Source organism: Tachysurus fulvidraco, chromosome 9 (genome assembly GCF_022655615.1).
Source record: "Tachysurus fulvidraco isolate hzauxx_2018 chromosome 9, HZAU_PFXX_2.0, whole genome shotgun sequence".
NCBI classification, from domain to species: domain Eukaryota; kingdom Metazoa; phylum Chordata; class Actinopteri; order Siluriformes; family Bagridae; genus Tachysurus; species Tachysurus fulvidraco.
The window spans coordinates 24033217-24057204 of NC_062526.1; the positions used below are offsets into that span (position 1 = coordinate 24033217).

At 35.2% G+C, this 23988-nt stretch overlaps 1 protein-coding gene across 3 annotated transcripts in view; it reads right to left on the reverse strand.

The window, feature by feature from the left end:
- Positions 1 to 701: 701 nt before the first annotated feature.
- Positions 702 to 23988, reverse strand: part of LOC113646310 (polymeric immunoglobulin receptor-like) — a 47356-nt gene continuing 24069 nt past the window's right edge. The window contains exons 4-9 of one of the 3 annotated variants that reach the window (XM_047818946.1): positions 20443 to 20745; positions 6153 to 6461; positions 3248 to 3397; positions 3086 to 3157; positions 2482 to 2549; positions 702 to 1111 (exon numbers count right to left, since the gene is read on the reverse strand). In XM_047818946.1, the coding sequence (XP_047674902.1) occupies positions 1046 to 1111; positions 2482 to 2549; positions 3086 to 3157; positions 3248 to 3397; positions 6153 to 6461; positions 20443 to 20745 (968 nt within the window). In that variant the 3' untranslated portion in view covers positions 702 to 1045. Of the gene's footprint in view, positions 1112 to 2481; positions 2550 to 3085; positions 3158 to 3247; positions 3398 to 6152; positions 6462 to 17310; positions 18439 to 20442; positions 20746 to 23988 lie in introns of those variants that run through there. The other 2 variants (XM_047818948.1, XM_047818947.1) reach the window with 2 other exon arrangements.

Consider the following 23988-nt stretch of genomic DNA (forward strand, 5'->3'; position numbering starts at 1 on the left):
TATAAAGGATACAAAACAAGACTCCACGACATCATTAATACAACAGATATTAACCTCTCACTGAAAGGAACGATAAGCAATAAACGATGAACCAATCAGAGGAAACACAAGTCAGGTGTGTTCAAGAAATCATTGAAACAACCGAGAAAGAAATTCAATCTACAAGAGACATTTACAAGGTCAATTTTATAAAGCATTAACGTAAACCTGTGATTTCAATTACAACCAGCACTACTGTTAGAGCTGCTGTTATAGAAAACTAATCAGCACCACGTGACCAATTAAATTAGAGAATTTCACACATACCATAACCTCAGTACAGCAACATGTAATTGTAAACAATGTCATGTAAATGTAAATATTTGAGAATTCTGCTTGAATTTGTCACATGTAAAAGTCCATGTTCTACCTTGACCACTAGGTGGTGCCTTAAAACTTAGAATAATAATGTGCTTCATTGACAGGTTTCTTTATTTAATGATCCCTTTGTGCTCCAGTTAAAGGAATCAGCTATTCATTAATGGATAACAAATAACTGGAAGATTGGTAGACTTCAAATTTCACATTTTATTTATTACACTATTTACTTACCACAAAATCCTGCTTTTGTGATTGTTTGGGAGATTCAGTTTAAATACTATAAATAATTCTATTGATGTAAAATTGTATTTATTTATTAAAAATAACACATTCAGTCCATGCAAATTTAACAATCCTCCTCTTTATTTTTGCTCAAGGTTTTAACAAGTCACAAACAAGAACTTCTTACACAAGCCTATTTACACAAAAGCCTTCTAGCACATTCATTTCTTAACCTGATATATGCAAGAATGGGACACATAAGATGAGAAAAATGTCATGAACACTCAAAATATAGTTTGCAAATTTATCCATCAGAAGTTTTTAATGATTAACAGAAAAAGTGAATACAGAACAATACCCTTATCTAACATAATGAAGGTGAATATGAAGTAATTATTTGGAACCTTTTCCCTTTTTTAACAGTGCTCCAGTGATCATCTGGACCTGTGCTGCTCCAGCTGTGTTAATGTGGGCCAGTAGAGTAGCTGGTGTAAATGACAGTAGTAAATAAAGTGTCATCACACACAATCTGGGAACAGACAGAACATGTAAATTATACATACAGTAGTGTGAAAAAGTGTTGGCCCCTTCCTGTTTTTTTTTTTTTTTGCATGTTTGTCACACTTTAATGTTTCAGATCATCAAACAAATGTAAATATTAGTCAAAGATAACAAGTAAACACAACATACCATTTTTAAATGAATGATTTTAAGGGAAAACAAAATCCAAGCCTAAATGGCACTGTGTAAAAAAGTGCTTGCAACCTAAACCTAATGTTAAAACCCGTGATTCTGTGGACCGTGTTCTGTACATGTCTGTGTGCAGGTGGATTCCAGGCCAGAGTTTCCAGCCTGCCTGTACTGTTGTTTTGTATATATTATTTATCTCTAAAATATACCAATACCCTTACCTAGAATTTCTATTTTGTGTTTTTTTCTGTCATTTATAAAAAGGTATCAAATCACTGAATCCCGAGCTATAACTCTGTGCAGCTCAACCCTAGACTGGGTTGTAACAGATTTGTATGACAGATTGGTTGGGCCACCCATAGCATCAAGAACTGCAGTCAAGCGTATGCGATAACATGCAATGAGTCTGTCACAGCGCTGTGGGGGGAAATTTGGTCAGTCAGATTGGAGGGTTTTAAAGTATGAACTGCATTTGTAAGGTCATGCCACAGCAGCTCAATAGGATTCAGGTCAGGACCATGACCAAAGTCTTTATTTTGTTTTTCTTCAGCCAATCAGAGGTGGACTTCCTGAGGTGGCTCACCAGTGTTCCATGTGTTCGCAATTTGTGGATAATGGCTCTCACTGTGGTTTGCTGGAGTTCCAATGCTTTAGAAATGGCTTTATAACCTTTTCCAAACAGATAGATCTCAATTACTTTCTCTCTCATTTGTTCCTGAGTTACTTTGGATCTCGGCATGATGTGAAGCTTTTTAGGATCTTTTGGTCTACTTCACTTGTCAGTCAGGTCTTATTTAAGTGATTTCTTGATTGTGAAGTGTGTGGCAGTAATGAGGCCTGTGTGTGGCTAGAGAAATTGAACTTGGGTGTAATAAACCAAAGCTAACTTGTGTTTTAACGGGGGGGGGGGGGGGATGTTGTGTTTGATCTGAAACATTAAAGTGTAACAAATATGCAAAAAAAAAAAAAAAACAGGAAGGGGGCCAACACTTTCACACCACTGTATATCACATAGAAATTCTGTGGCTTTTTTTTACACTGTGTGTTGCTGGATGGAGACAAAAAGCTCTATTTTGCAATTTTTTGACTGATAACACAATTCTTCTGATAAACACTTCTAAGTACACTGATAAGTACTTCTCTGTGAAACTGCAGAGTTTCTACCCAAAATACATAAAGGACAGCAGGTCTGTCTGCATGTATACTAACCTGATCATCTTGTTGTCCCTTATAGTCCAGACAACCTTCAGTATTCACCTTCTCTCCACATCGTCCACCTAAAGAACAAATCATCAGAAATGAAACCTTTTAGTGGGTAACGTCTGAAGGGATCATGTAACGTGTGCGGGCTGCCGTTCTGTTTCAACTCAAATACATTAATACTGAAAGCAAGATCACACACTGAGTGATACAAAGAGCTACGATTCAGAACTTATTGCCGTGCTTGTTATAAGATCGTATTTATACTGTATAGTGTTTTGGTCTAGAATGCTGGTGAACAGACTCACTGATTGACTGAGGTACTGGTACTGATACATACTGATTTAAAGACTGATTTACTGCCTGTCTTGTCCTGATTTCCAAGGAGGAATTTTGATGATTTTGTTTGAATATGAACCACTGTTTTATTTCAGTATTAAATGAAGTATGATGTAAAGCTCATTTAAAACAACACCACAGTATCAAAATTCTACCAATTTTTAGTTGAATTTATATTAAAACTGTGTGTGTGTGTGTGTGTGTGTGTGTGTGTGTGTGTGTGTGTGTGTGTGTGTGTGTGTGTGTGTGTGTGTGTGTGTGTGTGTATTTGTACCTCTGCATATCCAGCAAATAAATGCCACTACTCCAGGTATCAGCAGCAATAATACAAGCAGAATGCAGAAAACTGTTGAATAAAACACAACCAATATGGTAAAAAAAAAAAAAAAAACAGAAATGTGATTCACTGCTTTTTAAAAAGGAAATGTTTTGGCACCCAGAAGGAGGCTGCTGTGTGGTTGTTGTTTATCTTGTTCCAGTGTTGTTGAGGATGATGCAGGTGGAGAGTTTGTTGTTTTACTTGGAGGCTGTTCTGATGGAGGTCTTCTGTCTGTTTTCCCTGAGCGTGTTGAAGTTTCTCTTCTTCCTGAAAAGACAAACATAAATAAATATCAAGTCTGTTTTTAATCACTGTTAGTAATATCACATGACACGCACACTTAGACATTAATGAAGCATTGTCTGTAAAAACCTCTTTAAAAATGAAGGTAAAACATAATCAGGGTCATGTTAATGAGGTTAAATGACACCTACAAAATTGACAAGTGACATGAACCTACATGAAGTTTAATAAAGTGTCAGCTGATGTGAAGACAAAGAATTAACAAAGATATCAGACATATATTTCTGATAAATCAGAAGAAAACATAAAGACAGATTAAACAACATGACACTGACATCTTCTGAAGCTTTTATTAATGTTTATGTAGGTTTACGTCAGTAGTAATGAAGGTGTATTCTGAAGGCTGTGCTCTCTGTGGTGATGATAATCAGACAGAAATCACATGACACAAAGGTGTTTCTGTGCTGTTACCCTGCTCCTGCTCTGACCTGCACACCAAATAAGAGTTAGATAATCTTATTACTAAAGGTAAATCAACAACTTGTTCACTAGACCCCATTCCAACTAAATTACTGAAAGAAGTGTTATACACTGTAAAGCTGGTGAGCCTCTTCTTAATATTATTAATGCCTCGCTATCTTTAGATTACGTCCCTAAATCTTTCAGGTTGGCAGTCATTAGGCCACTCACCAAAAAACCTAATTTAGATCCCAATGAACTATCAAATTACAGACCTATTTCACATCTTCCTTTTATGTATAAAATACTAGAAAAGGTTGTGTCTGTTCAACTGAGCTCCTTCTTACAGGAGAACAATATCTCTGAAGAGTTTCAATCAGGTTTCAGGCTCCATCATAGCACAGAAACAGCACTTGTGAAAGTTACAAATTACTTGTTCCTAGCTTTAAACAAAGACTGTATGTCACTATTAGTCCTACTTGACCTTAGTGCTGCATTTGACACTATAGATCACAACATTCTCCTAGATTGCTTACAAAATTACACAGGTATTCATGGACAGGTTTTAAGTTGGATTAGATCTTTTGTTGTCTGATCGATACCATTTTGTAGAATTAAATGGTGAATGGTGGATCAGTTCTAGGACCTCTGCTTTTTTTCGATATACATGCTTCCATTAAGGAACAATATTAGAAGACATGGGATTAATTTCCACTGTTATGCTGACAATACACAGATGAAATAGCTAAATTGTCCAAATTAACTCAGTGCGTTTGAGAGATAAAAGATTGCATGAGCTGTAACTTTCGGTTGTTAAACTCTGATAAGACAGAAATACTACTTATAGGTCCAAAAACCAGTACACAGAAACTCTCACAACTTAACTTCCATTTAGAGGGATGTACTGTTACTAGTAGCTCGACAGTGAAAGACCTGGGTGTTATATTAGACAGCAACTTGTCTTTTGAAAATCATATCACCCATACTACAAAAACAGCCTTCTTCCACCTTAGAAATATTGCCAAGCTGAGAAACATCCTGTCTGAGGCTGAGAAGCTAGTTCATGCGTTCATGACCTCTAGACTGGACTATTGTAATGCATTACTAGGTGGTTGTCCTGCATCTTTAATAAATAGGCTACAGTTAGTCCAAAATGCAGCTGCCAGAGTTCTCACTAGGACAAGAAAGTATGACCATATAACCCCAATTTTATCATCTCTACACTGGCTACCTGTTAAGTTTAGAATTGATTACAAACTGCTGCTACTTACGTACAAGGCTCTTAATGGTTTAGCTCCCATGTATCTAACTAGTCTTCTAACACGTTACAATCCTTCATGCTCTCTGAGATCACAAAACTCAGGACTTCTGGTAGTTCCCAGAATATCTAAGTCTACTAAAGGTGTTAGGGCGTTTCTTATCTAGCTCCCAAACTTTGGAATAGTCTTCCTGATAGTGTTCGGGGCTCCTCTCCACTGCTTCTCTCTTTCTACCCATCCCGAGGCATCCAGACATTGTACGAGAAGACATTGTCTTCTGAGCGATGAAGATTTTGGACCTCCACTGAGACGAGGCCGACTCTGTGAGAATCCTGATGCATCTAGAGATCTACCAGCTCCAGTTGGACTCTGTGATACTATAGAGATGTGAACTCTGTTTGATCTTTTACATCAATACAACATTTATCAGACTGTATATTTATAATCACACCCTCCAGTGTCGCCCAGATGAGGATGAGGTTCCCCTTTGAGTCTGGTTCCTCTCAAGGTTTCTTCCGTTACCATCTAAGGGAGTTTTTCCTCCCCACAGTCACCTGAGTCACCTCAGACTTGCTCATTGGGGATGAATATCATTGGGCTCATTGGGGTTAGAAGAAATCTACATGGGTAATAATCTTTATATTTTTCTTATAATAACCCTTTGTTGTATGTTTATGTTCTGTAAAGCTGCTTTGACACAATGTCATGTGTAAAATGCGCTATAAAAATAAACTTGAATTGAAATACAAACACATTGTGAATTAAATATATCTAATATTAATTTTGAATTTTGTATTCTATTAATCTTTTGTTCTATGTTTATGTTCTGTAAAGCTGCTTTGAGACAATGTCAATATGCTATACAAATAAACTTGAATTTAATTGAAATTTAATTGAAATAGGTGTCATTTTAATGTGACACACTATGACTTGTAGAGTAAAACCATCAGTTATGGTAAATTTAGTAGACATGTTTGTTACATATGTGACTACAATTCAGTTCTTATCAGGACTGTTTGCACACTAAATATAAACTTTTATTGAGTATTTAAATGTTTTACCTTTAACATTAATCCTGATGTCTCTGTATTCCGTTAATCCAGTGCTGCACCAGTAGACTCTCTGATCCTCTTCTCTCAGGTCAGATATGAGCAGAGACAGATTACCAGGAGAAATGTGATTAAACAGCTGAAGTCTGTCACGGTAGTGTTCATCATTTAACACGTCAGTCCAGTGTCCTGTTCTGTCTGTTGTCCAGGTGAATGTCTGAGGATTGGTGTGCAGGTCAGAGCAGGAGCAGGGTAACAGGACTGAACCACCAGGGTGTCCATTAATAACTACCTGATGTTTATCACCAGAGAGATCACAGCCTACAGACACAAACATACAAACACTCAGAATCTACTGAATAAACACATGAAGCCGCTCCACACGCTCAGGACTGACTGGCCCCTGGAGCTTCGTGAGGAGCCACCGCTACACACTAGACCTGGTGCCAAGTACCTGTGAATATAAGCATGTAGACACACAGAGTTTAAGTTTGTGTTGCCATTGAGTTTGATTTAGAAAAAAATTCATGATATTTTAAAGTTGAGGTTATTCAATGATTTTCTGTAAAATTAAAGAAAAGTGATACATAATTCAGTCCACATAGACCACTGTTGTGTTCACTGTGTGAAAAGATTTAAAAATGTGAACAATCACTGAACCATCACTGATAAATAAAGTTAAAATATTACTTAAGGGACATCTTCATAGGGCTAAATGGCTCCTTAATAAACTCCTAATAATAAGTGACATGATCTTAAATCAATATTTATAAAGACATGTATTTAAAAAGACTTCCTAATGTATCAGCTGATGTACAGACTGTGTTCATCAATGTTCATGTTAAATTAACATACAGTTGAAACCAGATATTTACATACACTTCAGAAAAAAACACAAAAACTTTTATTTCTTTACTGTCATACTTAAATCAGAGTAAACTTTTTCTGTTTTAAATCAATAAATATTAACATATTTTTTGCTTGTGGAAGGATACCCAAAACGTTTGGCCCAAGTGAAACAGTTTCGGGGCAATTCCACCAAATACTAAAGAAGTGTATGTATACTTCTGACTTTGCTGAAAGTGATAATAAAAGTACATAAAAATTCTCCATCGCTCGATTCTGACATTTAACAAATGCAAAAAATATGTTAATATTTATTTATTTAAAACAGAAAGTTTACTCTGATTTAATGTATAACACTAAAGAAATAAAAATTGTGTTTTTTCTGAAGTGTATGTAAATATCTGGTTTTAACTGTAAACACCAGGTCTAGTGTGTTATGTAGAGTTTCTTTGACTGTAAATTAGAGTTTGGTTTTAATGTTTAATGTCATATTACAATTTATTCTGATGCAGCAGATATTAAGATAAAAAACTCAACAAGTTGACAGTGACGTCTAGTGAAGTCTTTATTACTGTTTATGCCTTATGTCAGTTGACATGTAGCTCTATAAACACTACAATGTTATGAGAATAAATCTTAGTTTAGACTGAGAAATATCACAAATCCAATCCAACACCAGTCCAAAGTTCAGGTCAGTCTGATACCATAATCAGTATTTAATGTCATTTATAACTTAATACTGATGTGTCACTATATGACTCCTAAATTAATTCCCCTTCATGGTAAATGGAGTAGACATTTTATTACATATGTAACTATAATTCATTTTAAGTATCATCAAGGATGATTTTACACTAAATATAAACTTTTATTGTGTATTTAAATCATTTACCTTTACCAGAAATCCTCATGTCTCTGTGTCCCTTCTCAGTTCTGCACCTGTAGTCTACATCATCCTCTTCTCTCAGGTCAGATATGAGCAGAGACAGATTACCAGGAGAAATGTTATTAAACAGCTGAAGTCTGCCACGGTAGTGTTCATCATTTAACATGTCTTTCAGACCTCCTGTTCTGTAGGACATCCAGGTGAATGTGTGAGGTTTGGTGTGCAGGTCAGAGCAGGAGCAGAGTAACAGAACTGAACCACCAGGGAGTCCAATGTAATCATGTTTAGTTTCACCAGAGAGATCACAGCCTACAGACACAAACATACAAACACTCAGAATCTACTGAATACAACATGAAGTACAATATTTTCAAATGAACTAGTAAGGTAATATTTATTCTTCAGTACATTTAATTCATAAACTTTGAAATGCAAGATAATAAGCAAATGAGCCTCAAAAATATGTTAATGTATTATATATCTACACATGCAGCATGCTAAAACAACAGGAAAAAAACTTTACTATGCGACTATAAACATGATTTTTAATAAAATAAAGCATTATTTCAACACCAAGCACTTAAATGGACACCCCACACTTCATAAACATGTCATCTGTAGCACTTTATAATCCTGCAATCATCTGTTACGTGACACAAACACAACCTTGTTTCAGTCAGAAAGCCGAGATTCCACAGAATCCAACGGTATAAGGATCATCACTGTGTGACCAATATTCACAGATATACAAGGAAAACACCACAAAGCAACTGAGCAGCCATGGCACCACCTTTACTCTTACCTTTCTTCGTCTTCTTCGTCTTCTTCTTCTTCTTCTTCTTCTTCATTGGCAGGTCGCATACCAACTTTATTACATACCTACACCACCTGTGCTGGAGTGTGAAGTGATTTCAGTCTAGAAGTATGTCAAAAGATGTCTATATCCTATTTCTAAGACCACTATGCTTAATGAATTTTAAAACTAACCTTACAATTTTAACGGATCCAGGTTTTATGTTTAATAGGCTATTGATTGTAAATACTTTGCAACCTATTCCCTGTAGCTCTCTTATTAACTCATTCCTTTCCAGATCATACTTGGGGCAGAAAACCAGCACATGTTCAAATGTTTCCTTTACTTGGCATAATTCGCATAATCCTGTACCATGTGTCCTTATAATATAAAGTGTAGAATTGAGTTTATTATGTCCCATCCTTAGTCTTGATAAAATAACCCGATCCTCTCTACTTAAATTTAGTGTCATATTACTTTGTCTTACGGTTTTATGTATATTATATAAATGCCTTCCTGTTTTACACTCATTCCAATTCATTTGCCATTTCTGATTACAAGCTTCTTTAATGATACTTTTCCCTTCCATCCTACTTAATGCAACAGTAATATTGGGGAAGTTCAGTTTAAGTGACTCTTTAGCCGTTCTATTCGATCTTTCATTTCCTGGTATATCTGCGTGAGCTGGTACCCACACAAATGTAATTATTATTCCAATTTGCTTTAATCTATACAAAATATTCAATATTTCTACATCAATATCAGATCTAACTGTTTGGTAAGTTAGTAGGCTTATAAGTGATGCCATAGAATCTGAACTTTGTTTGGCATCACCTCTTCCACCCAACTAAGTGCCATCTGAATTGCCACCAGTTCAGCAGTATATACTGAGGTCCCATCAGTTAATCTCGCATATTTTCCTATTTTAAATTCAGGAACATAAAATGCTGATCCAGTACGACCTATCTCTGGGTTTCTTGATCCGTTCTTAATATCAATACTGCTGTTTTCTCTTCATCTACTACCACTGGTATATTCTGAGTTCTGTAAACCCCAACCATTTCTTGAGGACACCCCATACCTCTCCTAATTGGGTTTCCCTTGACTGCTTGAGTATATGATATATTCTGTACTGTTTTGAGTTTCATTGCTTCCGTTGCTTGCTTTTGGGCTTTACAGCCTATTTACGCTGCACTGTGTGGCCTCCACAATTACAACATTTAGGTTCAACCTCCACATTTTCCATAATCATGTTCTCCACCACATCTACAGTACAAGATCTTTATTTCCAACATGCCCCAATCTTTGGCAATTAAAACATCTCAATGCTGGTCTAACAAATGGTCGTACCGTATAACACACATATACAATTTTAACATGTTCTGGTAAGTTTTTACAAGTGAAAGTTAGTACAACAGTCGTACTTCTCTCTTTTTTACCATTTCTGCTAGAAAGCAGACGCTTCACTTCTGTCACCTACCTCATTCTATTCTACCTCAATTTTCCTTACTTTGTTTATTCCTACTCTAGTATTGTCATCTGACTCAGAATCTCTATTTTTCCTTTTGTTTGTTGAATCCGTAATACAGGATATGACCATGCCTCACTATCAATTACTGAAGAATCATCTTCATCATCCATACTACCTGCTTCCATCCTCTCCAGCCTCATCACAGTTGATGCTAGCCCGCTTTTGCGTGTTTTCAGATTCTGAATTTCCCGCCTGCTCTTACCTTCGGCAGGGCTGCCAACTTTTGAATTCAGCTTAGAGTGAGATTTTGGGGGCGGGTTTTGGTTATGGGGAGGGGCTTGTGGAGGGGCGTGGCTTGGTGTAGAAAAAAATACAAACACAAAATCTTTGCATTAGCAGAAGTGTATTAAGTATATATTGATTGTCAAAGTATTTGGTATCTGTACAGAATTTCTTGGGAGATTTACATTTCATTTAATTTTCACAAACATTTTACAGAAATAGGATTAACATGTGATTAACATGTTCACAGATTAACATGTGATTATTAACATGTTCACAGATTAACATGTGATTAACATGTTCACAGATTAACATGTGATTATATGATTTGGATGCAGCTCCCACTTGAACCCTGACACTAGATAACATCCTATAACAGAAAATTCTAATTTATCCATACTGACACCACCACCAGTCAAATATCTGGACATGATTGATGAGTTGTGATTGATATGAATAAAATCATTTTGACATTCTGTTCTTACAAAACAATAATTAACATTAACAACAATTAAGATATTTGTCATCTGGAAATGTTTTTGTAGTGTTTTTTATGATAAAGTTAAACCAGGGCTCTCAAGTTTTGAAAACAGGCAAGAGTGACATCTCCAACCCTCCCAAAAAAAATTATAATGGGGGGTTGTGATTGGTAAGGATCACTGACCACAATTTAACCAAATATAAAGTATTTGTTTAATTTCCATTTATTAATTTGTGTGTGTGTGTGTGTGTGTGTGTGTGTGTGTGTGTGTGTGTGTGTGTGTGTGTGTGTGTGTGTGTGTGAGAGAGAGAGAGAGAGAGAGAGAGAGAGAGAGAGAGAGAGAGAGAGAGAGAAAGAGAGAGAGAGAGAGAGATTATGACTGGTGTTTATTGTAAGTGTTTGTTGCCTTTTGGACTCCTTTATCATTTGTAATGTTGCTCCCATTTAAAACAGTTCAGCTCAAGCCCAGCCATTTTTAGGGTTATTATTGAGGATAATGTCCCGTCCAGAGACAAGCTGTTTTGTGTTGAGGTTTTGTTCACACACCGACCATCGAATATACCCTTTTTTCATTGGTTGTTGCGTTAAATCTTAACCAGATAGTGCTATCTTCTGATTGGCTATTGTGTAGCCTCTTTTTTTGATTGGCCAGGGGAGACGCGCTTGATTCCTGCCCAGTTCCATAGAGACATCAGTGTGGACAGATACATTTTGGGCGCTGCGGCTTATTAAATATATGATAAATATAAAGTTTTTCTGCGTGAGAAATACAATGTGTGGCGAGAGAGCGTGACAAAAGACCCAAATGCGTGACTGTCACTCTCAATGCGTGACAGTTGACAGCCCTGAAGTTATGTACAATAACTGCTCAGTGCTGCAAAATAAACAACTCTGCTAATGCTAACTTAATTCTACATAAACTATAGGCCTATTAGTTACTAGCCTAAACTGGACGGAGACACGGAGCGCCCTGTAACTCACTGACCTGCCTGCGTTCACACGGTGCAGATGGGAGGGGGTTTATATACTAGTATATAATACTATACTATACTATACTAGTATATAGTTTTATACTAGCACGAGTCTGCGTGAGAATATGGGGGTGTGTCGTGAGAATATGGGGGTGTGTCGTGAGAATATCGGGGTGTGTCGTGAGAATATCGGGGTGTGTCGTGAGAATATGGGGGTGTGGTGTGAGAATATGTGGGTGTGTCGTGAGAATATGGGGGTGTGGTGTGAGAATATGTGGGTGTGTCGTGAGAATATGGGGGTGTGGTGTGAGAATATGTGGGTGTGTCGTGAGAATATGGGGGTGTGGCGTGATAATATGGGGGTGTGTCGTGAGAATATGGGGGTGTGTCGTGAGAATATGGGGTTGTGGCGTGAGAATATGGGGGTGCGGCGTGAGAGCGTGAGAATCGGGTCAATTGCGTGAGTTTGACGCTGAATGTGTGAGAGTTGGCAGCCTTGGCCTTTCAGGATGATAAAACATATTCCAAGAGAAAAATCCGGTTATTTACAAAATTTCACGTCTCTGCCGCCAAAAGAAATAGCTGATTATTGTCTGTGTCCTTCTTGTAGTTGTCTGTGGCTGAACAAAGCCAAACACGGACTTTACTGCTTTAACATTAGATCAGGTTTCAAAACACACGAATCTGCTAATTCGAAAACTAGAGGGTCATTGTTTTTTTTGTTTTTATTTTTTTGCTTTATTTTGGCTTTTTAAACGCGCTGACTTTTAGCTCTATCGAGGGGAAGCGGCTCAGACTGGCATACAGTCATGCGCGCTGTGTCCTGTAGTTAGAGGTGGGGAGACTCCAAAACAAACTGGACACTGTTGGATTTGGATGTAATGAACTCCTATAGCATGGGCGAGGCTAGCCCCCTTTTAGTTAAGGCTAAAGTAGAAATCAGCAGTACTTTTTTATTTGCTTTAAGACAAATGCATATTATTAAAAGACCTTTGACTTTTGAAAAGGTGAACAAAGTGTTTATACATTTACAATTAGTTATATGCAAAAAATAAAGACTTTAAATGTGATATAGGAAGTGAAGTCGGTGGTCAAAAAGACAGCAGTGACAGAGAGACATCAGAAAAAGGTGTGAAATTCACACATCTATTTAGCACTAAGACCAGAGAGAAGAAGTGACTCAGAAGTTACACCAGGCCACCAACACTGCTCATAGAGCCACACATTTATACTTTTGTAAAATAGTTTACACATTATTAAAAATAGAAAACGTTATGAAGATGAACTGGAAATCAGCTAATAATATTATTTAATCATTTTATTTACTTTTACAAAAATTAAAATTTAATCTATTTTAGTAAATTTTGTCAAAGAAATGAAAAGTGATATATAGGAGAGTCCAAATATACCATTGTTAAGAGTGTTATGTTGTTAAATGCATGTAACTAATTCTGAAAAATAAAAACTAAATATGATGTAGGAAGTGGAGCGACATCAGTGACAGAGAGACAGCAGAAAAAAGGTGTGAAATTCACGCATCTATTCACAGCTAAGACCAGAGTGAAGAAGTGACCTGCAAGTTACAGGAAGTAACTTTTCTACTATGCTTTATGTGATTTATTATAGATACATTCAATAAGATGGAAATTGTGAGAGATGTAATTCAGTAAATATATAAAAACATACACTGTAATATTATAGGGATGTAAAATAATCTCACTGTAGAATCCTCCTTATTCATTAGCCCACCTCTCTTCATCAGTACATTTTAGACTGAAGTTAATCAGGAAGAAAAAGTCCACATGATCAAAGCTGAACAGGTCTAAATAAGGACATTATAACACAAGGCATGACGTGAATGTTTACCTTGTGTATAAAGATTAATGCTGTCTTAAAATTTACATATTTTATGTAATTAATTCTCTAATTAATAAACATTTGACAGTGTTTGGTTTATTTTTTAGAAACAGAGCTGAACTCCAGCCTACTGTAAACCCAGTCTGGACAGAAACCACATGAACTAAACACAAAGCAGCTGAAATAAGAACTGGATAATATTCTCTCTCCTTTCTGTAATAGAAAATAAAATATAACTTCACTCACCTGCAGTGACGTGAAACATAACAAACAAAAGATATAAGCACTTCATCATTACTGATTCTTCTGCACACACACCAGTCCCTCAGAGTGAAAGACTGACACACTGACTAAGTGTCTCTCCTTATACACTTTGGTTTTCAGGAAACCATAACAACCACTATGTCATTTCTCATTTCTGAAAACATAATTTAACACTTACTCCATTGCACGCACACACACACACACACACACACACACACACACACACACACACACACACACACACACAGATAGAGATATAGATAGATAGATAGATATATATATAGATATATATATATATATATAGATATATAGATAGATATATATATAGATAGAGATAAATATATATATATATATATATATATATATATATACGTGTATATATATATATATATATATATATATATATATATATATATATATATATATATATATATATATATATATATATAATTTACAAGCCAAATATGTCCTTAAGATATTTTTGAAGATGTGAAAAATTAAAAACTTCACTTTATAGCAAACAGGAATTCTAGTGTTTGGGACAAAGTTGTAATGTTCATCCGTTTATTCACCAGCAAGTGTGTTACCTGAAACTTACAGGAAGTCATAAACACACATTTACCACATGTGAGCTGAGGAGAACATAGAGGCTGGTTAAGAGTGATTATAAAAAGTAAGATTAATCAGAGGAGTATAATTGTATGTATTAACCTGTTTTACAGTTTAAAATGTTTTTAAAAAGTGATTAAATTTATTTACTTATTTGGTTATTCTTTGATTATAAAGCTACGGCTTAGTGACTAAGTAGCGACATCTTCTGTCTTTAAACCGATACTACAGCTGGGCTACAGATAATTAATCTAATAATTTGTGTCCATCAAAATTCTACAAACAGAAGAAATAAGGTACTCTATCTCTTACTGATACCTATAACATATTACTCGTCCTATCACAACAAGCTTGATAATAATAATAATAATAATAATAATAATAATAATAATAATAATAATAATAATAATAATAATAAGCCTGCTAATATAGTAACTAAACTAAACGCCATCTTGTGTTACAAATCTGCTACTACAGCTTAACTACAGATAATTTCTCATTAGTGATCTAAATCCACATCCAGATTTTTGCAGGAAGAAGAAAGATGCCTTAATGTCCCATGAACAGGAATAGGATAAAATTTCCTTCACATATTCCAGCTTGGTCAGAATTTGCAGTAAAATTTTAAAGCTGCTTGTGACAATGATTACTGTTAAAAGTCCTCTATAAATAACATTCTGTTGAATTAAAAAGGACGGTTTACTAAGTCATGTTCATTTTGTATTAGTTTTCTTTCTTCTCAGAGGAAGTCTGAATCTGTTAATAAAATAATTTGTAATAAAGTTGGAGTAATAATCATCTGCAGCATTAATATTGTGTTTTTGTCAAGATTTGGGGGTCAGATGTAGGACCAGATTTTAATCATTATTTTAAAACATCATCAAGTATCATCAAAACAATATTATAAACAAACAAACAAATAGATAGATAGATAGATAGATAGATAGATAGATAGATAGATAGATAGATAGATAGATAGATAGATAGATAGATAGATAGATAGATAGATGGATAAATAATAATTAAAATTTAAAAAGGATACAAAACAGACTCACTGAAAGAAACGATAAGCAATAAATGATGAACCAATCAGAGGAAACACAAGACAGGTGTGTTCAAGATATCAGTGAAACAACCGAGAAAGAAATTCAACCTACAAGAGATATTTACAAGGTAAATGTTCATAAAGCATTAACATAAACCTGTGATTTTAATTACAATCAGCACTACTGTTAGAGCTGCCGTTATAGAAAACTAATCAGCACCACGTGACCAATTAGAGAATTTCACACATACCATAACCTCAGTACAGCAACATGTAATTGTAAACAATGTCATGTAAATGTAAACATTTGAGAATTCTGTTTTTGAATTTTTTCACATGTAAAAGTCCATGTTCTACCTTGACCACTAGGTGGTGCCTTAACACTTAGAATAATAATGTGGTTCATTTACAGGTTTCTTTATTTAATGATCCCTTTGTGCTCCAGTTAAAGGAATCAGCTATTCATTAATGGATAACAAATAATTGGAAGATTGGTAGACTTCAAATGTCACATTTTATTTATTACACTATTTACTTACCATAAAATCCTGCTTTTGTGATTGTTTGGGAGATTCAGTTTAAATACTATAAATAATTGTATTGATGTAAAATCTTATTTGTTTATTAAAAACAACACATTTAGTCCATGCAAATTTAACAATCCTCCTCTTTTTATTTTTGCTCAGCGTTTTAAAAAGTCACAAATAAGAACTTCTTACACAAGCATATTTACACAAAAGCCTTCTAGCACATTCAGTTCTTAACCTGATATATGTAAGAATGGGACACATAAGATGAGAAAAATGTCATGAACACTCAAAATACAGTTTGCAAAAGTGAATACAGAACAATACCCTTAGCTAACATAATGAAGGTGAATATGAAGTAATTATCTGGAACCTTTTCCCTTTTGTTAACAGTAAAATTAACCACATACAAAAATACCACCAGAAATAATGTTTTCAGCATTATTCTATAATATCTGAGAATATTTACATTGGATTACTTTGTTATAATGTTGGTGTACTCAGTTTTCTCTCCAGTGTTAATCTGGACCTGAGCTGCTCCGTCTGTGTTAATGTGTTATTTAATACAGAAAGTGACAAGATCAGGTTCAGGCTGTGGAAAGACAAAAGAGGAAAATTATAAAAATAAACACAAATTGTTGGTTTTGCTGTTTACTCCAAGAAGCAGGTAAAATCCTGTAAAGACGACACAAATCTCCAAATCTGACTTCTTTCTTTACACCATGTGTTGTTCTGATAGAAGCAGCAGAAGATCATTTCCTATAACTCAGTGTTCAGTGAAAGCATGTGTGGGTCATGTGTGTTACCTGCAGTGTATCACAGATATAACAAAAACTCTAAAGGTAGAAACAGATCTGTTATAACTCATTTTACGTTTGCTAACCTGATCTGTTGGCTTTCCCTTGCAGTCCGGACGTCCTTCAGTAATCCCGTTCTCTCCACATGTTCCTGGTAAAGAGAAATAAACCCTCAGAAATCACACCTCTAGTGTTAACAACAATATTTTACTGTCTGAAGTGATCAAGTAAGATGTGGAGGCTGCTGTCATGTTTGAATGAAACTCAGTGACTGATATTTAACAGTAAACTCAGTGACACGTGTGTGTGTGTGTGTGTGTGTGTGTGTGTGTGTGTGTGTGTGTGTGTGTGTGTGTGTGTGTGTGTGTGCGCCCTTGTCCTTTTAAATATCCAACAAACAGTACATTAAATCTGTTTATTAATAAATAAATGTAAGAATATAGATATGGTTTTTCACTTCTGAGTAAAAAGGAAAGTTATGTCAGCTAGAAGGAGGCTGCTGTGAGTTTGTTGTTTATCTTGTTCCAGTGTTGTTGAGGATGATGCAGGTGAATGAAAATGAAATGAAATAATGTCGTTAAAACCTCCTAGAAAATAACAGGTAACATAATAAGTGTCATGTTAATGAGGTTAAATGACACCTACATAAATAACAACTGACATGAACCTACATGAAGATTTATAAAGTGTAATAAGTGTCAGCTGATGTAAAGACTGAGAGAATTGACAATGATATCAGATATAGACTTCTATATTTTATTTCTATGACTGTAAATTAGAAGAACACAGTCAGATTAAACAACATGACACTGACACCTTCTGAAGCTTTTATTAATGTTTATGTAGGTTTATGTCATAATGAAGTAATATATACGTAATAATGAAGGTGTATTCTGAAGGCTGTGCTCTCTCTGGTGATGATAATCAGACAGAAATCACATGACACAAAGATGTTTCTGTGCTGTTACCCTGCTCCTGCTCTGACCTGCACACCAAATAATGTGTCATTTTAATGTGACACACTATGACTCGTAGAGTAAAACCATCAGTTATGGTAAATTTAGTAGACATGTTTGTTACATATGTGACTATAATTCAGTTCTCATCAGGTCTGTTTGCACACTAAATATAAACTTTTATTGAGTATTTAAATGTTTTACGTTGAACATTAATCCTCATGTATCTGTATTCCTTTAATCCAGTGCTGCACCTGTAGTCTCTCTGATCCTCTTCTCTCAGGTCAGATATGAGCAGAGACAGATTACCAGGAGAAATGTGATTAAACAGCTGAAGTCTGTCACGGTAGTGTTCATCATTTAACACGTCAGTCCAGTGTCCTGTTCTGTTAGTCGTCCAGGTGAATGTGTGAGGTTTGGTGTGCAGGTCAGAGCAGGAGCAGGGTAACAGAACTGAACCACCAGGGTGTCCATTAATAACTACCTGATGTTTATCACCAGAGAGATCACAGCCTACAGACACAAACATACAAACACTCAGAATCTACTGAATACAATGAAACATGGACCCTGGAGCTGTGAAGAGACAACACTACACGCTGCATGGTGAAAAGTACATGTGAAATATAAGCTGTAGACACACAGAGTTTGTTTGACTTAGAAAATAATTCATGAAATTTTAAGGGTTATTCAATGCTTTTGTGTAAAATTAAAGAAAAATGATACAAAATTCAGTCCACATAGGCCACTGTTGTGTTTAATGTAAATAAAGCACAAATTAGGAGGTGAAGCTGGTGATCACTGAACCGTCACTGATAAATAAAGTTAAATCATTATTTTAGGGACGTCTTCATAGGGCTAAATGGCTCCTTAATAAACTCCTAATAATAAGTGACATGAACCTAAATCAATATTTATAAAGACATGTATTTAAAAAGACTTCCTAATGTATCAGCTGATGTACAGACTGTGTTCATCATTGTTCATGTTAAATTAATATAAACACCAGGTCTAGTGTGTTATGTAGAGTTTCTTTGACTGTAAATTAGAGTTTGGTTTTAATGTTTAATGTCATATTACAATTTATTCTGATGTATCAGATATTAAGATAAAAAACTCAACAAGTTGACAGTGACGTCTAGTGAAGTCTTTATTACTGTTTATGTCTTATGTCAGTTGACATGTTGCTCTATAAACACTACAATGTTATGAGAATAAATCTTAGTTTAGACTGAGAAATATCACAAATCCAATCCAACACCAGTCCAAAGTTCAGGGCCCGTATCCCTAAAGAATTTTTGTGCAAAAAGTGGCTCCTAGCGGCCAAATTCTAAGAAAATTTTCAGTCTTGACGTTTTCTTAGAATTTCCCCTAAAAGTGACACAAACATCCCAGTTAATATAAAAGCTATTCCTCAAGATTCCTAGCGCTTAAAAGGGCTCCTAAGGCGAGATCTGCTAAGAGCAGGGAAGAGGAATTTTAGTGGCTTAGGAGTTCCTCTAAGCAGCTGCACAAAATGGCCAACAGAGGAGGCAGGAGAGATGTCCTGCAAACACTGGATGACAGGGAATTATTGAGACGCTACAGATTGGATCGTGCAGGAATCATGTTTGTGGTGGATCTCCTTAGAGATGCAATTACTTCACCAACTCGACGCCACCACGACGCTATTACACCAGAGAAGAAAGTAATCACAGACATTGATAAAAGCTGAGCCGTGTTACCCTCGTTAAGACCACACTGAGTTGTAACGTTGTAATTTCTACTTCATTAAGGACAGCCCCTTGAGATAGGCCATCTTGTTTTCAATGGGGTCCATATGGGAGTGAAAGTACAAAATATGCCAGCTAGGATATTAATATGAGCAAATAAGCACGAATCATTATTTGAACAGGGTGTAATGAGCTTAAGTTTTCACATATTTTAGATTCTAATGTTAGGCTATAACCCCTACAGCTTACTATTCATTTTCCAGATATTTTCTTGAATGTGAAATATTATTTACAATTACAGTCTGCATAAGATTAGAGTGTATAATTATGCCAGGTCCAGTGTGTAATGTAGAGTTTCTTTGACTGTAAATTAGAGTTTGGTTTTGATGTTTAATGTCATATTACAATTTATTCTGATGTATCAGATATTAAGATAAAAAAAAACACACCAAGTTGACAGTGATGTCTAGTGAAGTCTTTATTACTGTTTATGTCTTATGTCAGTTGACATGTAACTCTATAAACACTACAATGTTATGAGGATAAATCTTAGTTTAGACTGAGAAATATCACAAATCCAATCCAACACCAGCCCAAAGTTCAGGTCAGTCTGATACCATAATCAGTATTTAATGTCATTTATAACTTAATACTGATGTGTCACTATATGACTCCTAAATTAATTCCCTTCATGGTAAATAGAGTAGACATATGTATTACATATGTAACTATCATTTATTTTAAGTATGATCAAGGATGATTTTACACTAAATATAAACTTTTATTGTGTATTTAAATTATTTACCTTTAACATTAATACTCATGTCTCTGTGTTCCTTCTCAGTGATGCACCTGTAGTCTACTGCATCCTCTTCTCTCAGGTCAGATATGAGCAGAGACAGATTACCAGGAGAAATGTGATTAAACAGCTGAAGTCTGCCACGGTAGTGTTCATCATTTAACATGTCTTTCAGACGTCCTGTTCTGTAGGCCATCCAGGTGAATGTGTGAGGTTTGGTGTGCAGGTCAGAGCAGGAGCAGGGTAACAGAACTGAACCACCAGGATGTCCAATGTATTCATATTTAGTTTGAGCAGAGAGATCACAGCCTACAGACACAAACATACAAACACTCAGAATCTACTGAATACAACATGAAGTACAATATTTAGAAATTAACTATTAAGGAAATATTTATTCTTCAGTACATTTAATTCATAAATTGTGAAATGTAGATTGGAGCCAATATGCAAATGAGCTTCATAAATATAAAGATGTATTATGTATCTAAACATGCAGCATGCTAAAACAAGGAGGAAAACTTTACTGTGACTATAAACACAATTTCTAATGAAATAAATCAGGATTTCAACACCAAGCACTTAAATGGACACCCCCACACTTCATAAACATCATCTGTAGAACTTTATAATCCTGTAATCATCTGTTACGCGACACAAACACAACCTTGGTTCAGTCAAAGCCGAGATTTCACAGAATCCAACGGTATAAGGATCATCACTGTGTGACCAATATTCACAGAAATACAAGGAAAAAAACACAAAGCAACCGAGTAGCCATGGCACCACCTTTACTCTTGCTATTCTCTTCTTCTTCTTCTTCTTCTTCTTCTTCATTGGATTTATTTTCGGGTCGCATACCAACTTTATGGTGCATACCTACACCACCTGTGCTGGAGTGTGAAGTGATTTCAGTCTAGAAGTATGTCAAAAGATGTCTATATCCTATTTCTAAGACCACTATGCTTAATGAATTTTAAAACTAACCTTACAATTTTCCCGGATCCAGGTTTTATGTTTAATAGGCTATTGATTGTAAATACTTTGCAACCTATTCCCTGTAGCTCTCTTATTAACTCATTCCTTTCCAGATGAAAACCATGCACATGTTCAAATGTTTCCTTTACTTGGCATAATTCGCATAATCCTGTACCATGTTTCCTTATAATATAAAGTGTAGAATTGAGTTTAGTATGTCCCATCCTTAGTCTTGATAAAATAACCCGATCCTCTCTACTTAAATTTAGTGTCATATTACTTTGTCTTACGGTTTTATGTATATTATATAAATGCCTTCCTGTTTTACACTCATTCCAATTCATTTGCCATTTCTGATTACAAGCTTCTTTAATGATACTTTTCCCTTCCATCCGACTTAATGCAACAGTAATATTGGGGAAGTTCAGTTTAAGTGACTCTTTAGCCGTTCTATTCGATCTTTCATTTCCTGGTATATCTGTGTGAGCTGGTACCCACACAAATGTAATTATTATTCCAATTTGCTTTAATCTATACAAAATATTCATTATTTCTACATCAATATCAGATCTAACTGTTTGGTACTTAATTGATACAAGATCTGTTAAGGGGTCAAAAAAATATTACAAATGCAAAAAGAGAGAATGTAAAAATAAACATGTTAACCCTTTTTATATATATAAAGTTACTAAATTGTTACAAAATATGTACAAAAAAATGATTAAAAACGAAGAAAACACAAACACAACAATAACAAACAACCCTAACAATTGTCTTAAATACATGGTATTAAAACTATAGACATTATATCATATAGAGATTAAAGCATTAAAGACCACCACCCCCACCCACCCCAATCCGACCGGCCCACCTGGAACATCACTTGGCCCAACTTTCATCTCATATCTGGAGCCAAGCCTGATCTCAACACTCTTGCCTGAATTAAGTCTAACCTTTTAAACATACTATCTGATGCAGATCCATATATAATGCATCCATAATCCAAAACGGATCTTAAGAGAGAACAATATATGTTGATCATAGATTGTTTATCAGTTCCCCATTCCTGACTATACATCTCATTAAATTCAGTACTTTGCTGCATTTCTCTTCAATATATTTGACATGAATTTTCCATGTTAATTTGGAGTCAAACCAGAAACCTAAATATTTAAAGTTTGATACCCTTTCTAGTGGCTGTTTATACAAATAAAGTTTATTTTTTTCTGCAATCCTCTTTTTAGTAAAAAAACTGACAACACGTTTTGGATATAGAAAATCTAAATCCCCATTCTAGTGACCAATTCTCTACAATCTCAATTGCTTCTTGATTTTTTTTCACTATATATTTCACGTTTCTTCCGCTCTTCCACATTGCTCCATCAGCTGCATATAAAGCTGTTTTAATTCCTGGATGAATTCCTTCGAATACATCATTAATCATTATGTTAAATAATAAAGGACTAATGGCACTTCCCTGTGGTGTTCCATTTTCTACCTTCACCAGCTCAGAAATTGTATTTCCTACCTTGACTTGTATTGATCGTCCGAATAAGAAACTTAACACTCTATTATAAAATCTTCCTTCAATTAACATTCTTTGCAACTTTAACAGAAATCCTTCTCTCCACATCATATCGTATGCTTCTTCCATGTCAAAGTATACTGCCACTAACACCTCTTTCATTGCTAGCGCCTTTTTAACATCAGTTTCTAATCTAATTAGTGCATCTAGGGTGGATCTACCTGGTCGAAAACCATACTGATAAGGAGCCATTAATCCTTTGCTTTCCAATACATAATATAGTCAATTAACGATCATTTTTTCCATTACATCACAGAGGTTAGACGTCAGAGCTATCAGCCTATAATTTCCTGCTATAGTACAGTAGCATCTTTCCCTGGTTTGTGAATTGAATTACAATTGCTTGTTTCCATGATAACGATAATTGTCCTTCCCTCCAAATTTTGTTAAAAAGATCTAATATTACTTTAAGTATTACATCATCCATTGTTTAATCATAATGTAGCAGATTCTATCTTTCCCAGGAGCAGTACTTCTAACCCTCATTAAGACTCTTAAGTTCGCACAAATTAAAGGCAGCATCCAAAGCTGTTTTACTATCTGTTTATTTATTAAAAATATCTTGATTTTGTTTTAATATTTCTTCTCTCCGTCATTTATAATTTATTCCTAGGTTATCTGAGCTGTGTGCCTTTTGAAAGATGGAAGCTAACATTTCCGCTTTATCTTCTTGCATCACTGATGTTTTCCTTTCATCTACTACTGGTATATTCTGAGTTCTGTAAACCCCAACCATTTCTTGAGGACACCCCATACCTCTCCTAATTGGTTTTCCCTTGACTGCTTGAGCATATGATATATTCTGTACTGTTTTGAGTTTCATTGCTTCCGTTGCTTGCTTTTGGGCTTTACAGCCTATATATACGCTGCACTGTGTGGCCTCCACAATTACAACATTTAGGTTCAACCCCCTCTCCACATTTTCCATAATCATGTTCTCCACCACATCTACAACACCTTTTTTCCAACATGCCCCAATCTTTGGCAAT